The sequence below is a fragment of the Cucumis melo genome, chromosome 5, assembly GCF_025177605.1.
Source record: "Cucumis melo cultivar AY chromosome 5, USDA_Cmelo_AY_1.0, whole genome shotgun sequence".
In the NCBI taxonomy this organism is placed as follows: Eukaryota; Viridiplantae; Streptophyta; class Magnoliopsida; order Cucurbitales; family Cucurbitaceae; genus Cucumis; species Cucumis melo.
Genome location: NC_066861.1, coordinates 12,988,972 through 13,010,028, shown reverse-complemented (window position 1 = coordinate 13,010,028; position 21,057 = coordinate 12,988,972). Strand labels below are relative to the sequence as shown.

General features: G+C 39.5%; 2 protein-coding genes and 1 long non-coding RNA gene across 10 annotated transcripts; 1 reads left to right on the top strand and 2 right to left on the bottom strand.

The window, feature by feature from the left end:
• The first annotated feature begins 215 nt into the window (after positions 1-215).
• LOC103485755 (pentatricopeptide repeat-containing protein At5g47360) lies at positions 216-2,736 on the top strand. Of its 2 annotated transcripts, none has more exons than XM_008443456.3 (2): positions 216-466; positions 551-2,736. In XM_008443456.3, the coding sequence occupies exon 2, from the start codon at positions 632-634 to the stop codon at positions 2,057-2,059; it is 1,428 nt and encodes a 475-aa protein (XP_008441678.1). In that variant the 5' UTR covers positions 216-466; positions 551-631; the 3' UTR covers positions 2,060-2,736. The 2 variants fall into 2 exon arrangements, with proteins under 2 accessions (XP_008441678.1, XP_008441677.1); XM_008443455.3 differs by having other exon boundaries at positions 246-466; positions 571-2,736.
• Positions 2,737-11,299: 8,563 nt separating this feature from the next.
• On the bottom strand, positions 11,300-13,860 carry LOC127149321 (uncharacterized). Its single transcript, XR_007820786.1, has 2 exons — positions 13,807-13,860; positions 11,300-11,556 (listed from the first exon to the last, which is right to left on the bottom strand). It is a non-coding gene; the product is annotated as an uncharacterized LOC127149321 (long non-coding RNA).
• A 2,955-nt stretch (positions 13,861-16,815) lies between these two features.
• Positions 16,816-20,844, bottom strand: LOC127149320 (uncharacterized). 7 transcript variants are annotated; one of them, XR_007820784.1, is made up of 5 exons: positions 20,625-20,844; positions 20,434-20,525; positions 20,248-20,347; positions 19,952-20,001; positions 16,816-19,148 (listed from the first exon to the last, which is right to left on the bottom strand). XR_007820784.1 is itself a non-coding variant. In XM_051084498.1 (2 exons), the coding sequence occupies exon 2, from the start codon at positions 18,403-18,405 to the stop codon at positions 17,989-17,991; it is 417 nt and encodes a 138-aa protein (XP_050940455.1). In that variant the 5' UTR covers positions 18,406-19,148; positions 20,625-20,844; the 3' UTR covers positions 16,816-17,988. The 7 variants fall into 7 exon arrangements, 1 of the variants encoding a protein (XP_050940455.1); XR_007820781.1 differs by having other exon boundaries at positions 16,816-18,409; positions 18,519-19,148; positions 20,248-20,575; positions 20,665-20,844; XR_007820782.1 differs by having other exon boundaries at positions 20,434-20,575; positions 20,665-20,844.
• Positions 20,845-21,057: the final 213 nt, after the last annotated feature.

The window sequence follows — 21,057 nt, the reverse complement described above, 5'->3', positions numbered from 1 at the left end:
ATAATAAATAGATTATTTATTACAATAATTATTAAAGTTATAAATTCCAGCATATTTTTGAAAATCAATTATATTAAAGTCTTAGAAAATGTGAAATCTTATTAAAAGATAAATTAAAATTTAAAATATTAGTGAAAAAAAAATGCATCCAGAATCTGACTCATGAAAAAAACATAAAAGAATTCAATCGAATCCAAATCAAAATAAAAAGTAACTCAATTCGATAGTTTTCGTTGTTTTAACATACCTTAAAAAAAAACAATGTAATTAATCTAAAATATTCTTTTATGGATTTTTTTCAATCCAGAGGGAGGATTGAGAGACCCCGCCCCTCTCTCTCACGTTTCAGTCTTCAGGTCTTGCCGTCGGTGGCAACCTAACTTGTCGTTTGCCGGCCCCACGCCACAACCCACTTCTTTTGCATCCCCTTGCATACTCTGCTTTCGTTGGTATCTATCAATTCTTGGTAATCTTCGATTTTTTGAACTGTTTTTTTTTTCAATTTTTGTTTGTTTCTTATTCTTAAGAACAATGACTATGTTTTCAATAGTTTATCTAAATCGTTTGCAGCTGCTGCTTCTCGTAAAAGAAAGAAACCATTTTGTTTCTCTGAAATTGCCCTATCAAATCAATGGCTCTCTTCCGAATCTCTTACCCCCGATCATCTTCAATTCTTCTCAACATCTCCACCTTATCTACCTTTCACCTAAGTACACTCTCTTCTTCCGATTTATTCTATGACCATTTGGAGAAAAACAATGGTAATGTGGAGAAAACCCTTGCTACTGTCAAGACCAAGTTGGATTCTAGATGTGTCAACGAAGTATTATATAAATGTTCCTCCGAACTATCGCAAATGGGTCTTAGATTTTTTATATGGGCTGGTCGACAGCCTAATTATAGGCATACTTCTTTTATGTACAGTAGAGCTTGTGAACTGATTGGAATTAATGTAAGCCCATGTTTGCTTTTTAACGTTATTGAAGATTATAGAAGGGAGGGTTGCCTTGTTGATATTAGGATATTTCAGATTATTTTAAACTTGTGTAAAGAAGCTAAGCTTACCAAAGAGGCTTTGTCCATTTTAAGGAAAATGTCTGAATTTCATTTGCGTGCTGACACTACAATTTATAATCTGGTTATAAGGTTATGTACTGAGAAGGGTGAGATGGATAAGGCGATGGAGTTGATGAAAGAGATGGATTCAGTTGACATACATCCTAATATGATCACTTATATTTCTATGATCAAAGGATTCTGTGATGTGGGTCGTTGGGAGGATGCTTATGGGTTATTTAAGGCTATGAAGGAAAATGGATATGCACCCAATACAGTGGTTTACTCTGTGCTAGTTAATGGCGCTGTTCGGCTCAGAATTATGGATAAGCTAATGGAAATGTTGGAGGAGATGGAAAAACAAGGGGGAACTTGCCGTCCGAATACTGTCACATACACTTCTATAATCCAGAGTCTATGTGAACAAGGCTTCCTTCTGGAGGCATTGAAGGTATTAGACAGAATGGAAGAGTATGGTCATGCTCCAAATCGTGTTGCGGTTGGCTATTTAGTCAAGGAATTTTGTAAAGATGGGCACGTGGAGGAGGCTTATAAGTTGATTGATAGAGTTGTTGCAAGAGGCGGTGCTTCATATGGTGATTGTTGTAGCTCGCTTGTGATATCTTTAGTTAAGATGAAAAAGATTCCAGAGGCAGAGAAGCTATTTAGAAACATGTTAGCCAACGGGGTGAAGCCAGATGGTGTGGCTTGCAGTCTCATGATCAGGGAACTGTGCTTAGAGGAGCGAGTGCTAGATGGTTTTAGCTTATGCTACGAAGTCGATAGGAATGGATATTTATGTTACATTGATGCTGATGTTTATTCTCTTCTTTTAGTTGGACTTTATCAGCATGACCACTCTGTGGATGCTGCAATACTAGCAAGGTTGATGCTTAAAAAAGGGATTCGTTTAAAACCTCACTATGCTGAAAGTATCATCAAACATCTTAAGAAATTTGAAGACCAAGAGTTAATTATGCATTTGGGTGGAATAAGGAAATAACAAACAAAACCAAGAATTTAATATGGGATTAGAGATGTTAATTTTCAATATCGTCTCAAACAGAGGCTCTTAGCAAGCTTTAGTTGATTCAATAATAAAAAAAAAAAAAAAAACAAACGTGTAGATTCACTCCTAGTGGATATGGATGTCAAATCAGTAGTAATTGCAGTTTATATGTTTGGTGGCATACAACACGTGAGATTGAATCTGTGACCTTTGGTTTTGTGAGAAAAGAAGATTTTCATGACTTTGTGACCCTTAAATGTTTCGCTTTTCCTAACAACAAATCACATCTAATGGATTGGAGGTTGAGTTCTGTTTCGATAGCCACCCTGAAGTTTCTAACATCGTAACAGTTTCTGGTTCAACCAAGTGAAGATGCTTTTAAAATTTAGCCAAGCGACTCTGACCGTACATTCAGAAGCTGGCTGCTTCCAAAGGTCTTGCAGATTGCAGAAGTTCTAGATGTCTTACTCTGTAAGCTGGTTTACGTTTTAATGGTTGGGATATGATTTTAAAATCAGTGTACCCACACATTTGTGGTTTTGTCGTTGGCTGAAAAGTTGTCTAATTGTCAATTCTAGATCATTGGTGATTATTTTTGTCAAAAATATTATTCAGTCAACTGATACTGATATTGTAAAATTGATTGAGATTAATTGACCAGACATTTGGAATCCTGAGAAAGAGAAACAACTTTATCCAGCAGTGTATGAACAAAATTGTTTTCTTGAAAATGCTAAATGGATCCCAGGCTTCAATTTAACCCAGTATTTCTAACATATCTTTTGTCGGCATTGGACTTTATTGCTTTGTAGTTTAGATGATAACTAACTAGAATGGTTTCATGGCTAGCTTGCTTCTTAACGAGGAAGTTCATTGAATGCTTACCAGTATTTTGAATGATTACTGGAATAGTTTCATGATTAGCTTGCCCCTTAGTGAGGAAGTGCGTTATGGAATATGACTGGAGCACTGTATTGGAAGAACTTATTTTATGAATTTAATACAGATATATTGAACTACTTATTAGGTTGTTGAATGTTGTAATTTGAGATTGCATGCCCTTCTTTAAAATGTCAAAAAATCTTCTTAAGCTTCTCATTTCTTCAACAGAATTGCATTGATGGTACCTTACTCAACTATTCTAAATCGCAGCCAAGTTAGATTCCTTTTCTAATTATTGCGATTAACCCAAGCCAAGTCAATCTTCCAGATTCCTGGAAATATTGTGGACGTTGTCTACACGTCCTCTAATTGTCTCGATATGTATCATTGTACTTTTTCCTTTTTACTATTCCAAAATTTTTCATTAGGCTGGCCATCTCTTCCCATTTCCAATTTTTCTCAATTTGGAATCCAAAACTTTTGTTTTCAAAGAAACTGAATTTGGAAAAACCTCATTGAAGAATTAACCCCTTTATTGAAGAATCTCAAGTCATGCATGTCGCATAAGATTCTAACCATGGTTAGAACCTTTCATTCCTAGAAGATCTATCCATGATAATGCTCATATTGACCACGACTCACTTCTTTATCACGTATGGAGGTGATGAGTTTCTACAAATATGGACATGGTCAATATGTATATAACAAGATTAATTATGGATATTTTCATGGTGACAATAATCATTCGAAGTGGTCATGTTTTCTATAGTTATAATGATGAGTTAACCCATCGATCTATATGTGCGAACCACAATTTTCTCTTAAAAGTTGTGAAGACTCAAACTTAGAGCCTCTATATTATTTAGATATTTTTAGACCATTTTTATTTGAACGAAACATGGTTTGATTCAAGGTATTCTCTTTATTGATAGCATTTGAGTTGACGTTGAGACTCACGGATGACATACATCCAAAATGTTATAAATTTTTGACAAACAATGACTTGGAAGTAATATTGTCATTATCACATCAATTACGCTTATGTTGGACTAGTACCTCTTAGATCATTTTTTATTATTAAATCTTGTATTTGATTTAGACTTGATAAATGAGATATTTAGTTCATAATAACATTTCGTCTTAGAATCGTCCACCTCTAAGATGAAATGTTATACTAATTATTACTGAGCTAAGATTGTTTTGACATTATTTAGATTTTGTATTAGTGTTAAGTAGATATGTATTAGTATATATTAATTGATTATGCACTCTTATGGTGGGTGAAACATTAGTTGAGGTGAGGGCCCCCGCACTACAATTGCCTAAAGAAGCTCATTAATTCGTTATTCAAAGTTGAATCTTTGTGTGTGTGCTTGTTGAGAACCCTTTATCTATAAATGGATCGACGAATGGTTGCTCACCATTTCATTCGGGCATTTTTAAGAGTTAGCACATTCCAGAGTTTGGGAGCTTGATCAAAACAACAGATCACTTTCAACAATACTGATCTACCCAACTGGGGTTAGAAAATGCTAGAGTCTGAAAAAGTCCAAACGCAGGCAAAATTATAAGAAAAAACCCTCAAATTTGGAGTACGATTACACTTATGTTTACACGGTTTAAAATGCAGATGATCGACTTGAATAGAAAGCCAAAAGAAATCCAGCTCATGAAGATCAAGATGATTGAGAGCCTCGATTTGGTCAACCCGGGTTGACAGCTAAATAACCATGTGATGTTTACTCATCTCTTAAGAGATCATGTAACCAATATTTATATGTTTACATGGTATGATAAATTCATGAGCTGATGTCTCTTTGATCATATTACGATGATGTTCTCAAAAGTTTTTTGCTTTCAGTATCTCCCTTTGACTTAACGTTAATTTAGAAATAAAAAAGGGCATGGAGAAGATTAGTTCTTGTTACTGATATTGGGAAAGGCACAGTTCATATCTATTTTATCCTTTTTTCTTTATTATTATTATTATTATTATTTAATTTTATACAAAACTGGTCGGTCTGCCAATAATGGAGTGTATATATATAGAGGGAAGAGTTCAGAAAGGAGGGAAAAGAGAAATGTCCGGCAAAAAGGAGTCGGGAAAAATCCGATCATAGAAATAAGAATGATGGATTGGAAGATATTTTAGAGAAGGTACAATTTTTTCATGGAGTTCTCATCACATCTACTTCTCTTCATTCTGAATAACCTCCTGAAAACTGTTGTACTCTCCAACCCCACAACAATTATTGGATGGATCCTCTTTGTTTTAAAAAAGAAATGTATTCCAGAAGAATTCAGCAATTTTTGATCTGGAAAAGATTGAAATTAGAACAATTGAAGAAAATCTGGTTCTAACTTACCGTAAAAAACATTTAGGCAGGCTTCCTATACTGAAACAACAAATTGAGCTCAATAGTCACTCCATATCTAAATAAAGAGTAGTCGGTGCAAATTATATACATATATAATTTTGGAAAAGATACCTCTCCTTCCCCAGGTTTTTGGGGTTAGTTCTTATTTGGTCCTATTTTTCAAAATCTTACCCTTTGTTCTTGAAATTTCAATAATGTTCAATTATAGTGCTTGAAACAACAATGGAATGCTGCTGAGATGATGATTAGATTAATTTTAAACCTAAATAGATTGATGATGTAGCTATTTCAATTTTGATAGCTGGAAAGTTCTTTTCAAATAAATAAAAATAAAAATAAAAGATAGGACGAAGAAACTCAAGAGTCTCTTAATGTTTATATTGACTTTTTGACGGTTTTATTTATACAGAAGGAAAATAAGCATTCTGGGTGAGGAAAGAAACTTCATTGTTAAGAAAAATAACATCTATAAGAAAATTTTCAAAAAAATATTTACAAGATATTTGTAGGGTTTAGTAATATCTCAAGTACTACTTATGATTTATACTTGAGGTAATGCAATAGGTGTATGGTTTGAGCAAATATAGCTTCATAAGTCATCAATTAATTAACCTTACACCATGATAAATCTTTTGTTCTAGGATAATTGAGTTAAGAAGGCATTAACTTGGAATAAATCTTAAGAAAAACTCTATTATGCGATGACATTGTTAGAAAACCCAAAATCTTATTTATTATGAGTTTTCATGTTTCTAAATGTAGGAATTGATGAAGAAGAAATGTTATTACATGAGGAGTGAGCTGTAGCCGAGAAGTATAAAGAAAGAAGACGTCAAACTTGCACACAATGGACAAGTCAAGAGACAAACAAATAGAGTGAAAATATCACCTTATTTGGGAGATAGTGTGATCATCACATAAAAATGTCTCGATGGATAATCTTGTTGATTTGTACTTTACAAAGGCCGTCATGGCTAAAGTATTTGAGGGTCACCTAATGGGTTTAGGACTACGAGCTATGCAATCTAGGACAAGTGGAAGAAACTCCTGATTTATTGTATTTATATGCTTTTCTCACTATACTCAACATTATATATATACCACTGAAGTTTTAGTCAAAGTGAGAGTATGTTGGATACAACATACCTTCTACCAAACCATTTTGTAGATTTTTCAAAGTTCTATCAAATAATAGATTATTTAGTTAAGGTTATTGAAAGCGTTAAGGTCTTTGATCGTTGTAAATAAAGATATGTGTGTCAAACTTTGTGATCATGCAATTCTTTCTAACATGCAATCTTAACATAATACACAAGGGCGTAATAATAATGATGAGTGTCTTCTGATTCCCAATTTGATATCCTCTAATTTCAATCGTTGCAAGGGAAAGATGAGAGTCTGATCTCTCTCTAGAATCCTCTTCGGAATTCAGACTTCCTCATCAACTCAGGCAAAATTAAGACCAGAACACATCTGTCGAGATCCTATTGACCTTTTCATCTTCACATTTACTAGAAGCTACCAAATTTAATTTCAACAAAGCCTTTCTTCTTCTCTTGCAGTTTCAAATTAATTTCAACCTACTAAGGTACTTCTCATTACCCATTCTTCATCTTTCCTTTTCTAGTTTTTTTTTTCACCTCTTTTGTATGGCTTTTCTTCGACAACTATCTTGTCTATGCTCCATTGAGAAAAAAGATTTCGTTATGTCCGTGGATAACCGATCCAAAGAGTTAAAGATGCTTATAACAGAAATATGGCCATACAAATCCTTTTCCATATAGCCATCACGCCAGAATCTTTGGAGTGGTTGAAGTCCACCTTTAAAACCTTGCTAGATACACCACATATTACAAGGTTTTTTCTTGAGAAAAGGTTTGAAGAATATTGCTTGTGGGTCCAGAAGACATACAACCTAGTGGGTACATTGCTGAGATATTCCAGGTAGATGACAGAGGAAGAAGATGTTGTATTTTGGTAACGGAAGGAACATAAAAGGATGGGTGGGCCCATTTTGTCGAGATGTTGTCTACAAAAAGAAAAACTACTCCAAAAAGAAGACATTCCACCAAACAAGCCAACGAAAACTTAAGAATTAACGGCGTTAGTTCAGAAACTGATTCAGATAATCCACGACGGTCATATGCTGATGTGGTGTCACAAGGTAGCTCTTCTGACTCAGATTCCCCTAAGCCTTATAGAGACGATAAAAGAGGTAGAAAGAACTACTGAGTCTGAAATTGAAAAAGAAGATTCCTTTGACTGGAGTAAAACCGTGGTTTTAACGAGAAGATGCTTCCATAATGATTGGAGGAAGACTGTCACTACAAGAAATCAGGATTCTCCCGACGCAGAGAAAGGCGTTAGCAGAAAAATCATCGAGAATGACAGGATCTTCCGACGCCCAATGTAAAACGTCGGGAGAAAACACTATTCCCGATGCCGTAAAATGAACGTCGGGAATAACGTCGAGAATTATATGTTTTCTCGACGCATACACGACGATCGAAAAACAAATGACATTAATTATTAGAGATGTATTCCCAACGCCATGCATCATGCGTTGGGGTCGACGTCGGAAATTACATGTTATCCTGACGCGTTGTAACGACCCAACTTTCTGGACTAAGCTGAGGTTACTACTTACTGCTAAGACTCGACAGTAAAACACATAAACTCATAAAAAGACCTGTTTACGATTTGTTAATACCTTCAATACATAAGAAAAGCAATTTTGGGTCCTATTTTAAATCGCTTTCCAAAAGTTCCAAAACATGATCCATAAAGTCACCAAAACAAAGCAGAAGAACAATTGTTCTAGCCATGACTCCATTTAATAATTAAAAAGAAACAGAAATAACAAATATGTTCAGCAGAAGCATAAAAAGCTAGACATGTCTATATGGCCTTCACACATCTTTCTTGCCTCTCGCCGATCTGCCCCTTGCGTTACTTTTACCTGAAAAAGTTAAAAAGTAAAGGGTGAGTATAAAAATATACACAGTAAGGGACCCACTACTGGGCCCGCTGGGGTAATAACAATTAGCTTCCTATTAAGGGGTACCCTACATAAAACAGTATAGTTGTTTCGTAGAACGCACACATCAATCAGTTTAGCGATCCTGTCGAATATATATATCAGTCTAGTGATCCCGAAGGACACACGTATCAGTCTAGTGATCTCGAAGGATACATGTATCAGTCTAGTGATCCTGAAGGATACACGTATTAGTCTAGTGATCCTGAAGGATACACGTATCAGTCTAGTGATCCCGAAAGATGCACATATCAGTCGAGGAATCCTGAAGGACATCGTACCTACAAGGTACACTATGTAACGACCAAACTTTCCGGACTAAGCTGAGGTCACTACTCAGTACTAAGACTCAACCACAAAACACACAACTCATAAAGGAACCGTTTTGATTAAAAAAAAAACGTTTTAGAAATATTACAAAAAAATAGTTTCGGGCCCTATTTTAAATCACAATCACGAGAGTTCCAAAATACAGTACTCAACTCATCAACAATCGAAATCACAAACCAAATATTCTAAACATGACTCGATCCAACAATGAAAATAACGAGTAACAAAATACATCGGCGAAAGCATAAAGAAAACCAGGCGCGTCCATATGGCCTTCACGCATCCTTCTTGCCCCTCGTCGGTCTGCCCCTCGCTGTACCCTTACCTGAAAAGTTAAAGAGGAAAAATGGTGAGTATAAAATATACCCAGTAAGAGACCCACTACTGGGCCCGTTAGGGAATAACAGTTAACTTCCTATTCAGGGGTACCCTACATAAACAGTCTAGTGGTTCCGTAGAACGCACACATCAGTCTCGTGATCTCGAAGGATTCACGTATCAGTCTAGCGATCCCGAAGGATACACGTATCAGTCTAGTGACCCCGAAGGATACACGTATCAGTCTAGTGATCCCGAAGGATGCACGTATCAGTCTAGTGATCCCGAAGGATACACATATCAGTAAGGTACACTACCCCATAGATGAAGCTAACCGTTACTCCTCAGTCCATACTAAACCGTCTACAACAGTCATACTCCGACAACGTTCATATTACAATTTCGTCATAGACTTCGTCAGTCATACAGTATAGGTTTAAACAACCATAACCTCAGTTGCTATATGGGTATCAAATTCACACATCATTGTGATATTCTTTAGATCCGGTCAACCAGTCAAATCAGAATCAGACTCATAGTCCTTCCACGACATAACTCCATAACCAATATCCAGACAATAGACTACCACATACCTAACCTTAAGACTTTTAAGTCCATCGACATACAATTTCAGTTCACAACATAGCCCATTAACATAACTACAATACACAAAACATCCGGGCATCGGTGTCTATCCGTAAACAACTCATTACATACGATGGCACACAAGCTACAACTAGCGATCACGTTACCTTTAATCAGACAAGAGTATAAAGCGATATTTAATAGTCAAACATGCGTCAATTCATTCAGTACAGTTACTAACGTATAATCCCCTGTGGATTACTACGTTTCCAGCCTCGATCCAAGGTCCAGTAGTAGAAAATCATTTACCTGAAACTTGGTTATGCCCCTCGATCGAGTCCACGCTCAACGAATCCACCTAAACGAAATCACAAAGGTTTTAAACGACGACACTAGTAAAAGTCATTTTAAATGGTCCTAAGCAACATCTGTTGACTTACCCGAGAAAAAGAGAGCTATCTCCAATTAAGCCTGTCGCGGAACCCGAGAACTTGAGCGTCAACTCCCTAATACCTTCAAGGAACGAAAGGTAGGACTATGTCTTACTCCAAAATCTAAACTCGAACCAGTTATAGCAACATTAGGAAATTCACCAAAATAATCCTTACCAAAGGCTCACCGTGACCCAAAGTGGAGGAAGAAAGGCTTAGGTGGCTCGGTGAACATGGAGCTCGGCTTGGCTTAGAGGTGATCGGCTCGACTCGGCTCGTGGCTTGGGTTGGTCAATTCGCGGCTCGGCTCGGCTTGGATCAGCTTGTGGCTCGGCTTGGATCGCTGCTCGACTCGGCTCGATCCTCGGCTCAACTCGGCTCGCAGCTCGCGGCTCGGCTTAACACGCAGCTCGACTTGGTTTGGATTCGTGGATTGGGTCAGCTTGGATTCGTGGCTCGGGTCGGTTTGGATTCACGGCTCGGGTCGGTTTGGTTCAGCTCGACCGGGATTCACGATTCAGCTTGCAAGACCAAAGATCCACGACCGTTGAAGGTCCGCCGTCGGCTGCTTGGCGAACGATGCGACGGAGGGCGGCTGGGCGTCGGCAGACACGGTCAGACGAAGGACGCACGACGGTATCTGGTTGCGTGAGACCGAGAGGGAGATCGGAAATGGATGGGGCCGCGACGAATTAACGTTGTAGCTGTGAAACCGCCGACGACGGAGACGGAGACGGGTACCACCACAGAGACGGAGACGGAGATGGAGACAGAGATGGAGACGGAGATGGAGACAGAGATGGAGATAGAAACAGATGAGTGCGCGAACGGAGGAGAAAGATGGAGCGACGGGCGGCGGCGGCTTCGTGAGGAGCTGGAGACGATGAAGAAGAAGAAGAAGAAGCGGATGGGGGGGGGGGGGGGCGTCGCGCGCGGTTAGGGTATACTTTTAAAAAATTGATTTAATATATAATAATAATAATAATAATAATAAATTAATAATAATAATATAATTATAATAATAATAACAACAACAATAATAATAATATAATTAATAATAATTATAATATAATTTATATTAAATTATGATTATATTAATTTTTACCATATTATATTATATAAAAAAATAATCATACCATTCCTTTTCTTTTTCTTCACTTCAAAATCAACAAAAAATAAACACAAAAAATTTTAAATTTCTGAAAATTTACTGTAACGACCCAACTTTCCAGACTAAGCTGAGGACACTACTCAGTACTAAGACTCGACCACAAAACACAAAAACTCATAAAGGACCGGTTACGATTCACTAAAAACGTTAGAAATATTACAAAAGCAGTTTCGTGCCCTATTTTAAATCACAGTCACGAGAGTTTCAAATACGATACTCAAGTCATCAAACTCAAAATCACAAAACCAAATATTCTAACAATATACATCAGCGGAAGCATAAAGAAAACTAGATGCGTCCATATGGCCTTCACGCATCCTTCTTGCCTCTGGTCGGTCTGCCCCTCGCTGTACATTTACCTGAAAAGTTAAAGAAGAGAAAGGGTGAGTATAAAATATACCCAGTAAGGGACCCACTACTGGGCCCGTTAGGGAACAACAGACTTCCTAATCAGGGGTACCCTACATAAACAGTCTAGTGGTTCCGTAGAACGCACACATCAGTCTCGTGACCCCGAAGGGTGCACGTATCAGTCTAGTGATCCTGAAGGATGCACCTATCAGTCTTGTGATCCCGAAGGATGCACATATCAGTCTTGTGATCCCGAAGGATGCACATATCAGTCTTGTGATCCCGAAGGATGCACATATCAATCTATTGATCCCGAAGGATACACGTATCAGTCTAGTGATCCCGAAGGATACACCTATTCGTAAGGTACACTACCCCATAGATGAAGCTAACCGTTACCCCTCAGTCCATACTAAACCGTCTACAACAGTCACACTCCGACAACATTCATATGACAAATTCGCCATAGGCGTCACCGGTCAGATGATATAGGTCTAAACAACTACATCCTCAGTTGCTATATGCGTTTCCAATTCACACACCATTGTGATATTCCTTAGATCTAGTCAACTAGTCAAATCAGAATCAGACTCATAGTCCTTCCACGACAAAACTTCATGATCAATATCCAGGCAATAGACTACCACATACCTAACCTTAAGACTTTAAAGTTCATCGACATACAATTCCAGTCCATAACGTAGCCCATTAACATAACTACAATATACAGAACACCCGGGTATCGGTGTCTATCCGTGAACAACTCCTTACACCCGATGGCACACAAGCTACAACTAGCGGTCACATTACCTTTACATTAGACAAAAGTATAACAGCAATACTTAATAGTCAAACATGCATCAATTCATTCAGTACAGTTACTAACGTGTAATCCCCTGTGGATTACTACGTTTCCAGCCTCGATCCGAGGTCCAGTAGTAGGAAAATCCCTTACCTGATACTTGGTTGTGCCCCTCGATCGAGTCCACGCTCAACAGATCCACCTAAACGAAAACGCAAGGGTTTTAAACGACGATACTAGTAGAAGTCATTTTATATGGTCCTAAGCAACACCCGTTGACTTACCCGAGGAAAGGAAAGCTATCTCTAAATAAGCCTGCCACGAAACCCGAGAATTTGAGCGTCAACTCCCTAATACCTTCAAGGAACGAAAGGTAGGACCAAGTCTTACTCCAATATTCAAACTCGAAACGGTTATAGCAACATTGGGTAAATTACCAAAATAATCCTTACCGAAGACTCACCGTGACGCGAAGTGGAGGAAGGAAAGCTTAGGTGACTCGGCTCGGCTCGGCTCGGCTCACTCGCGGCTCATGGCTCAACTCGACTTGACTCGGCTCGCGGCTCGACTCACGGCTCAGCTCAACTCGGCTCGCGGCTCGGCTCAACTCGGCTCGCGGCTCAGCTCAACTCGGCTTGCGGCTCGAATCGCGCGTCGGACTGGAATTCACGGCTCGGGTCGGTTTGGATGAGGGTTCTCGGGTCGGCTCGTAAGATAGGAGGTCTATGACCGTTGGAGGTTCGCCGTCGGTTGCTTGTCGAACGACGTGGCGGAAGGCGGCTGGACGTCGGCAGACACTGTCGGACGAAGGACGCACGGTGACGTCCGGTTGCGTGAGACCAAAAGAGAGATCGGAAATGGAGGTACGACCGCGACAACGAAAAGTTGGAGCTGTGAAACCACCGACGACGGAGACGGCGACGGACATTACCACAAAGACGGAGACGGAGACAGATAAGCGTGCGACCGGAAGGGAAAGAGTGAGCGACGGGCGACGGCGGCTGCGTGAGAAGTTGGAGACGATGAAGAAGAAGAAGAATCGGATGGGGAGGGGGCCGTCGCGCGCGCGTTTTAGGGTTTTAAAAAAAATTATTATATATATATATTAACTAATAATAATATTAAATAATAATAATAATAATAATATTAAAATAATAATAATAATAATGTTAAATTATAATAATTATAATAAATAATAATAATAATAATAACAAATAATAATAATATTAATATTAAATAATAATAATAATATTAATGTTAAATTATAATAATTATAATAAATAGTAATAATAATAATATAATTAATATTATATTATTATTATATTAATTTACCAAATATTAATTTAAAGAAATTCATATCCCTAAATCTCTTTTTCTACCCTCTTCGAAGGAAACTGAGAAATTACTCCAAAATTGTAAATTTCTGAAAAATTTACACAAAACGATAAAAGTTTACCTCGAAAATTTGGGGCGTTACATTCTTCCCTCCTTAGGTAACTTTCGTCCAAGAAATTTTTATTCCTCGAACAGTTCGGGATAACGGGACCTCATGTCATCTTCTCGCTCCCATGTAGCCTCTTCCACCCGATGATTCCGCCATAAGACTTTAACCAAAGGAATTTCTCTATTCCTCAACATTTTCACCTCTCTAGCCAGCACCTCAATGGGTTGTTCAGTATAGCTCAAGTTTTCATCAATCTCTAGTGGCTCGTAATCCACTACATGGGATGGATCTGACACGTACTTCCTCAACATAGAAACATGGAACACATCATGAACTGTCGAGAGTGATGGTGGCAACGCCAAGCGATAAGCTACAGGGCCAATCCGCTCCAGAATCTCAAACGGCCCAACAAAACGGGGACTCAGCTTTCCTCTCTTTTCAAATCGTAAGACACCTCTCATAGGTGCTACCTTTAAGAACACCTTGTCCCCTACATCAAACTTAAGATCCTTCCGTCTCACATCCGCATAACTCTTCTGTCTACTCTGTGCGGTATGCATACGTGATCTAATCTTCTGTATCGCTTCGTTAGTAGACTGAACTAACTCAGGACCCATCAATCTCTGCTCACCCACCTCACCCCAGCAAATAGGGAATCTACAACATTTGCCGTACAAGGCCTCAAATGGTGCCATGCCAATAGTAGCCTGAAAACTGTTATTATAAGCAAATTCCATCAAATGCAAGTGGGAGTCCCAGCTACCTGGAAATTCCAATGCACACGCTCGCAACATATCTTCTAAAACTTGGTTCAGACGCTCGGTCTGACCGTTAGTCTGTGGATGGAAAGCTGTACTAAAGTCTAACCTCGTGCCCATAGCAGTCTGCAAACCCTTCCAGAATTTGGAAGTGAAACGGGCATCTATATCAGAAACAATCGACACTGGCACTCCATGTAATCTTACTATCTCAGACATGTACAGCTGTGCCCACTTACCAACGATATAGGTGGATTTACCCGGAACGAAGTGCGCTGATTTGGTAAGTCTGTCAACCACAACCCAAATCACTGTAAAACCCCTCAGTGTTCTTGGCAATCCTGTAATGAAATCCATGGACACGGTTTCCCACTTCCATTCCGGTACGCTCAAGGGTTGTAATAAACCCGCTGGTTTCTGCCTTGGTGCCTTAACCTGCTGACACACCAAGCATTTACTAACAAATTCCGCCACCTGTCTCTTTACATTACGCCACTAATAAACCCGCTTCAGGTCTTGATACATCTTCGTACTACCCGGGTGCATGGAAAATGGGGAACTGTGAGCCTCAGATAATAATTATGTTTTAACCACACTATCTGATGGCACACAGAGACGCCTCTCAAACAAAAGTCCACCATCAGAGGATACGGAGAACTCAACAGCTTGCCCTGCCTCTGCTAGGCCACGCTTCTCAACCAAGTAAGGATCGTTACTCTGAGCATCAATGATCCTTTGCCTCAAAGTCGACTGTACCGTCAACTGGGCTAACTGCATAGTGACTGCCCCTACTGACACTGCAATCTCAGCCCTCTCAAGATCTCGATGCAATGGGGCCTGTCGGGTAATAAGTGCTGCTGAATGTGATACCTTTCTACTAAGAGCATCAGCTACCACATTTGCCTTGCCTGGATGATACAGTATCTCACAATCGTAATCCTTCACTAACTCAAGCCATCTTCGCAGTCTCATATTCAATTCCTTCTGAGTAAAGAAGTATTTCAAGCTCTTATGATCCGTGAAGATCTGTATCTTCTCACCATACAAGTAATGCCTCCATATTTTCAATGCAAAAACCACTGCTGCCAACTCTAAATCGTGTGTAGGGTAATTCTGCTCATGACTCTTCAACTGACGAAAAGCATAAGCGACTACCTTACCTTGCTGCATCAATACACAACCCAAACCCTTCTTGGAAGCATCACTATAAATCACAAAACTGCCAGAACCATCAGGTACAGTAAGAACCGGTGCAGTAACTAGCTTCTGTTTAAGGTTCTGAAAACTGTCCTCACATGCTTTGCTCCAAACAAAAGGAGCTCCCTTTCTGGTCAACTGAGTAAGAGGAGTAGCTATACGGGAAAAGTTCTCCACAAACCGTCGATAATAACCTGCTAAGCCCAAGAAGCTACGAACCTCACTGACTGTGGAAGGTCGGGTCCAACTGGTGACTGCCTCTATCTTAGCTGGATCTACAGAAACTCCAGCCTTAGAAACCACATGGCCTAGAAAGGACACCTGCTTTAGCCAAAACTCGCATTTCGAGAACTTTGCATACAATTTATTATCCCGAAGTGTTTGCAAAACCATACGTAAATGCTCCTCATGCTCGGCCTCCGTCTTGGAATATATCATGATGTCATCAATAAACACGATCACAAAAGTGTTTAGGAACTCCCTAAACACTCTGTTCATCAAGTCTATAAACACTGCCGGAGCATTCGTCAAACCAAAAGACATCACAATAAACTCATAGTGTCCGTATCTGGAACGAAATGCTATCTTCGGTACATCACCATCCTTAATCCTCAGCTAATGATATCCCGACCGAAGATCAATCTTAGAGAACACTGTAGCTCCCTGTAATTGGTCAAACAGATCGTCGATCCTGGGCAAGGGATATTTGTTCTTAACGGTTACCTTATTCAACTCCCTATAGTCAATGCATAGACGCATCGATCCATCCTTCTTCTTAACAAATAAAACTGGCGCACCCCAAGGTGACACACTTGGTCGAATGAATCCCTTATCGAGCAATTCCTGTAACTGCACTTTCAGTTCTTTCAACTCTGCTGGGGCCATTCTGTATGGGGCTCTGGATATAGGAACCGTGCCCGGCTCCAACTCTATGGCAAACTCAACCTCTCTGTGAGGAGGTAACCCTGGAAGTTCTTCAGGAAAGACATCCGGATAGTCCCTCACCACTGGTTCTGATGACAGGGATACATCGACTTCTCTAGTATCCACCATGCTCGCTAAGATACCCCAAGTACCCTGACTGAGCAGTTTACTGGCCCTGATGGCTGAGATTACCTGAGGCAACGACCTTGACCCTTCTCCCTTAAATTTAAAACTGGCCATCGAGGGAGGGTTAAACGCTACCTCCTTACGGGAACAATCTATGCTGGCATGGTTAGCGGCCAACCAATCCATACCCAGAATTACATCAAAGTCGAGCATGTCCAGAACCAACAACGTTACTTCAATCACATGGCCTGCTATCTCAATCTGGCATGCTTTCACCTTTTCTTTCGCCAACATACACTCCCCAGAAGGAGTAGACACTGATAAAACATGGTGTAGGGGCTCTACCTCTAAGCGGGCATGCAACACAAATACAGAAGAGATAAAAGAATGCGACGAACCCGAATCAAACAAAACTAAGGCGTAATACCCCAATACTGGAAGTGTACCTGTCACCACCGTGCCTGCCCTCTCAGCCTCAGTCTTGTTGGTAGCAAAGACTTTACCCTGATGTGGAGCACCTGCTCCCTAATTCTGCGCATTCCCCGTAAGTCTCATCGGGCATCTGTCAGCTGTATGCCCCTCTTGCCTACACTTAAAGCAATTCCTGGTCTCAAATAAACAACGGCCCAGATGGTGCTTCCCACAAGTGGTACACAACGGCTTCCCCTGCCTCAAAAGGTTTCTGCTGGAAGCGGCGAAACTCACCACCTGGTCTGAAGTTCCGCTGTGGCACTGGAATAGGCTGCTGCTCAGCCTTCTTTTTCTGTACCGAGGTCGAACCTCTACCTTCGACCTTAGACGAGTTAGCCCTCTCCTGTAAACTGAGATCCACTGCCAGGCGCAGTGCATCAGCATGAATGGCGGGTCGGAAAGCTCGAACCAAACCCTGGATGTCCAGTCTGAGGCCTCTAACAAACTTATCAGCTCTGGCCGCCTCAGTCGCTATCATCTCGGGAGCGAAGCGGGATAACATGTCAAACTCCACATCATACTGCTCCACTGTCATGTCGTCCTACTCTAAGTTCAGGAACTCCTGCCGCTTGGCATCTCTCAAACTGGCAGAGAAGAATTTCGCATAGAAACTCTCCTTGAATTGTTGCCACGTAATCTGACCCACATCACCCTCTAGCATTCTCTCTGTAGTCTCCCACCATGCAGTACCTCTGTCTGTCAACATGAAAACAACACACTAAACTTTCTGATCCACAGGGCACTTCATATACCGAAATATGGTCTCCAAAGACGATAACCACAGCTGAGCCCTGGTGGGGTCCTCCAAGGACCCATCGAATTTCGTGGGGTTATACTTCCTGAAATCCCTCAAGTACTTGGCCTCTGTCGACAACTGATCCGGCACGACCTGGGGCACAACAGGAACTGGAGTCGGAGCTAGAGCAGGAGCTGGCGGGGCAGGCTGCTGCTGCTCCTCCCTCATCTGCATAATCAAATCCCTGAACCTCTGCTCCATAGCAGCGAGGTCTGCATGAGTAATTGGCGCAGCTGGGTCAGTGGCTTGGGCTACAGGCTGCACCTCAGGTTGAACACGTCCTGCTCCCCTTCCTTGGCCTCCTCGGCCACCCTTACGTGCACCTGTCCTTGGCGGCATTTCCCTAACAACCACCAATGATCCCTTTAGTCATAAGTGATAATTAACTTCGCAGTTTAACTTAGGTAAGGTAATGCATATAGAGTTATACATATAATTTCATGAGAGCGTACCTGACGAGTGGCAAGGATCGTTTTAGCCATAAGGACACAAAACACAGACTCACATCATAAGTCAGTCTACAGAACCTAAAACTTAGGCTCTGATACCAACTGTAACGACCTAACTTTTCGGACTAAGCTGAGGTCACTACTCGTACTAAGACTCGACCACAAAACACAAAATGTCACACCCCCTCTCAGACTACCTGCTACCTTAGATCGAAAGATGGCGTGAAGCCGACGAACAACGCTTTTCTGTACCTGTATCTGTCGACTCTGCTTAAAACTTTCATGTGATGAACTTGCCAATCTAGTATATAAACTATTGTACATGCCACAAAACACAGCGGATCCTAGGATAGTCAAACACAGCTAGTCAAACACATACATGAAGTGTACCTCAAAATTTACCGATTTCACGAGTAAACCTAAATACACCTTAATCAAAATATAACCAACAAAATTTACACAACTACAGCTCCTAAAGCTTATACAAACTGTGGAGTATCTATAACATACAAGGGTGTATATACATCACAACACAACAGACTCTATGCCCAACTCAAAACACGTACTGGCAATCGATAATGAAGCTTCCGCAGACTAAGGCAGTCTATCAGGCACCGGGAACTCGATCTCTACCTGGAAAATGGGTAAAAATTTTTGGAAAGGGTGAGCTATGAAGCTTAGTGAGTGACTCAATTTAAAACTATGAATTTAAAGATAAGAGCACGTGAAAACTTTACACATATAAATCTGTTTTTACAAGTCGTAAATGTAAATGTGTAGTAGTAAGAATAGCTTCCTTAAATACTCAACATGTTCATCATTGAAATCTAGCAAGGCATATCAAGTATAACGAAGCATTTTAACTAACATGACGAATCTACGTTGTGTAGGATACACCTAGTACAACAACGTTTACAAGCACTACGATGTAGTGGGGCCCACCCAGCACTCCCATCGTCTTTGTCGTAGTGGGGCCCGCCCAGCACTCACGACAGCATCGTTGTTACGGAGTACACTCAACGTCAACAATGGAATCTAACCAGTGTGCACACGGTAATCTCTAGCCTCAGGCTTAAGATCTTAGTCATGTAGTTAATGAAAATTTCATAAATCATCTTAAAATATTAAAACATGCCTGCTTATAATTTTACACAAAGCTCGAACTTTACTCAGCTCTTTCGTGGAAAATTGTAGTTCTTAAAACAAAACTTCATACTAATTCATGCTTTGCTTAAAATATTGTGGTTTAAATACTTTCCAAACATTTAATATCTACGTGTTAGCATAAATTTCTTTAAGAAATCTAGTCTCCAAATGTATACTTGAAAATAGTCATGAAATTCAAATACCTTTCATGGCTTCGTAAACAAACATTTATCGCATTCAATCATAATAACAATTATGGAAAATATTTCAAAGTTAGTTTTGTCACTCACAGTCTTGGGCTAGATCCTTGGTCTATAAGCTCGATTTAATTCTTCTCGGCCTGCCAACAACCCAACCGAGTATTAAAACTCTAAACATTCTGGTTTCCTAAAGATATACATAACATGTCACACCAAAGATGACGCACACGAAAACAAAGCTTAAGAAATAAAATCCTATTTCAACAATTCGCTAAAATTTCCAGATTTCTAACATAAACTTCAAAGGACTATAACTTTCTCAATACTTAACCAAAACGAGTGTTCTTTATATCGAAATCTTCATTTTGAGATCCTCTAAAACGTACCTGAAGACATATAAATCTGATTCCTCGTGCATAAACACATATAACCCTCAAAACAGAACCACTTCCAGAATCGCGTGCACACGACCTCTTTAACTTGTCCCTACAATTTAACTGATTTTTAGTCGTTTTTGGTTTACAATTTCTTCATGAAAGTTGTATTAAATTGAATAAGCTTTCCAACCATACCAAATAGAGATTCTAAGTCCACCGATACGCTCTTAAATACAAGAAAAACCAGAGACCTCCTGATTTCGAGTGAAAACCAACTGCCTTGTTTTCTTCATTAAAAAGCACCAAATGAATATCCGAATTTGCTCCAACGTTCTTCCTAAAGTTTGTTTGAAAATGAGTTAAATTTCAGTAAATTTAAATCTCACCTCTTAATTTCTTTTGAAGAGTTCAAACCGAATTAAAAACCAGTGATGTGCAGAATGAACTAAAATTCAGCCATGGATACACTTTGCTTGAGTTCTCTTCCTCTTCTTCAACCTCAAAATTCTAGTAAAATTTCTCTTCTTATTCAAAACTCTCTCTTAGAAGTTCTCTGCAAATTGAAGAAGGAAAAAGAAAAAAAAAAAATAGAAATTGGATGTCTTCAAAAATCTTGGCGGTGAAGGGAAGGGAAGAAGAAGAAGAAAAGAAAAAATGAAGTTTTCTTCTCCTTTTCTTCTTTTTATCCTTTCTTTTCTTTCTTTTCTTTACTTTATTTAATAAAACTATTTAATATATATAAAATATATATATATATATATATATATTTACACTTAATTTCCATTTTCTTTTTCTTTTTTTTCTTTCCACATTTAAAGA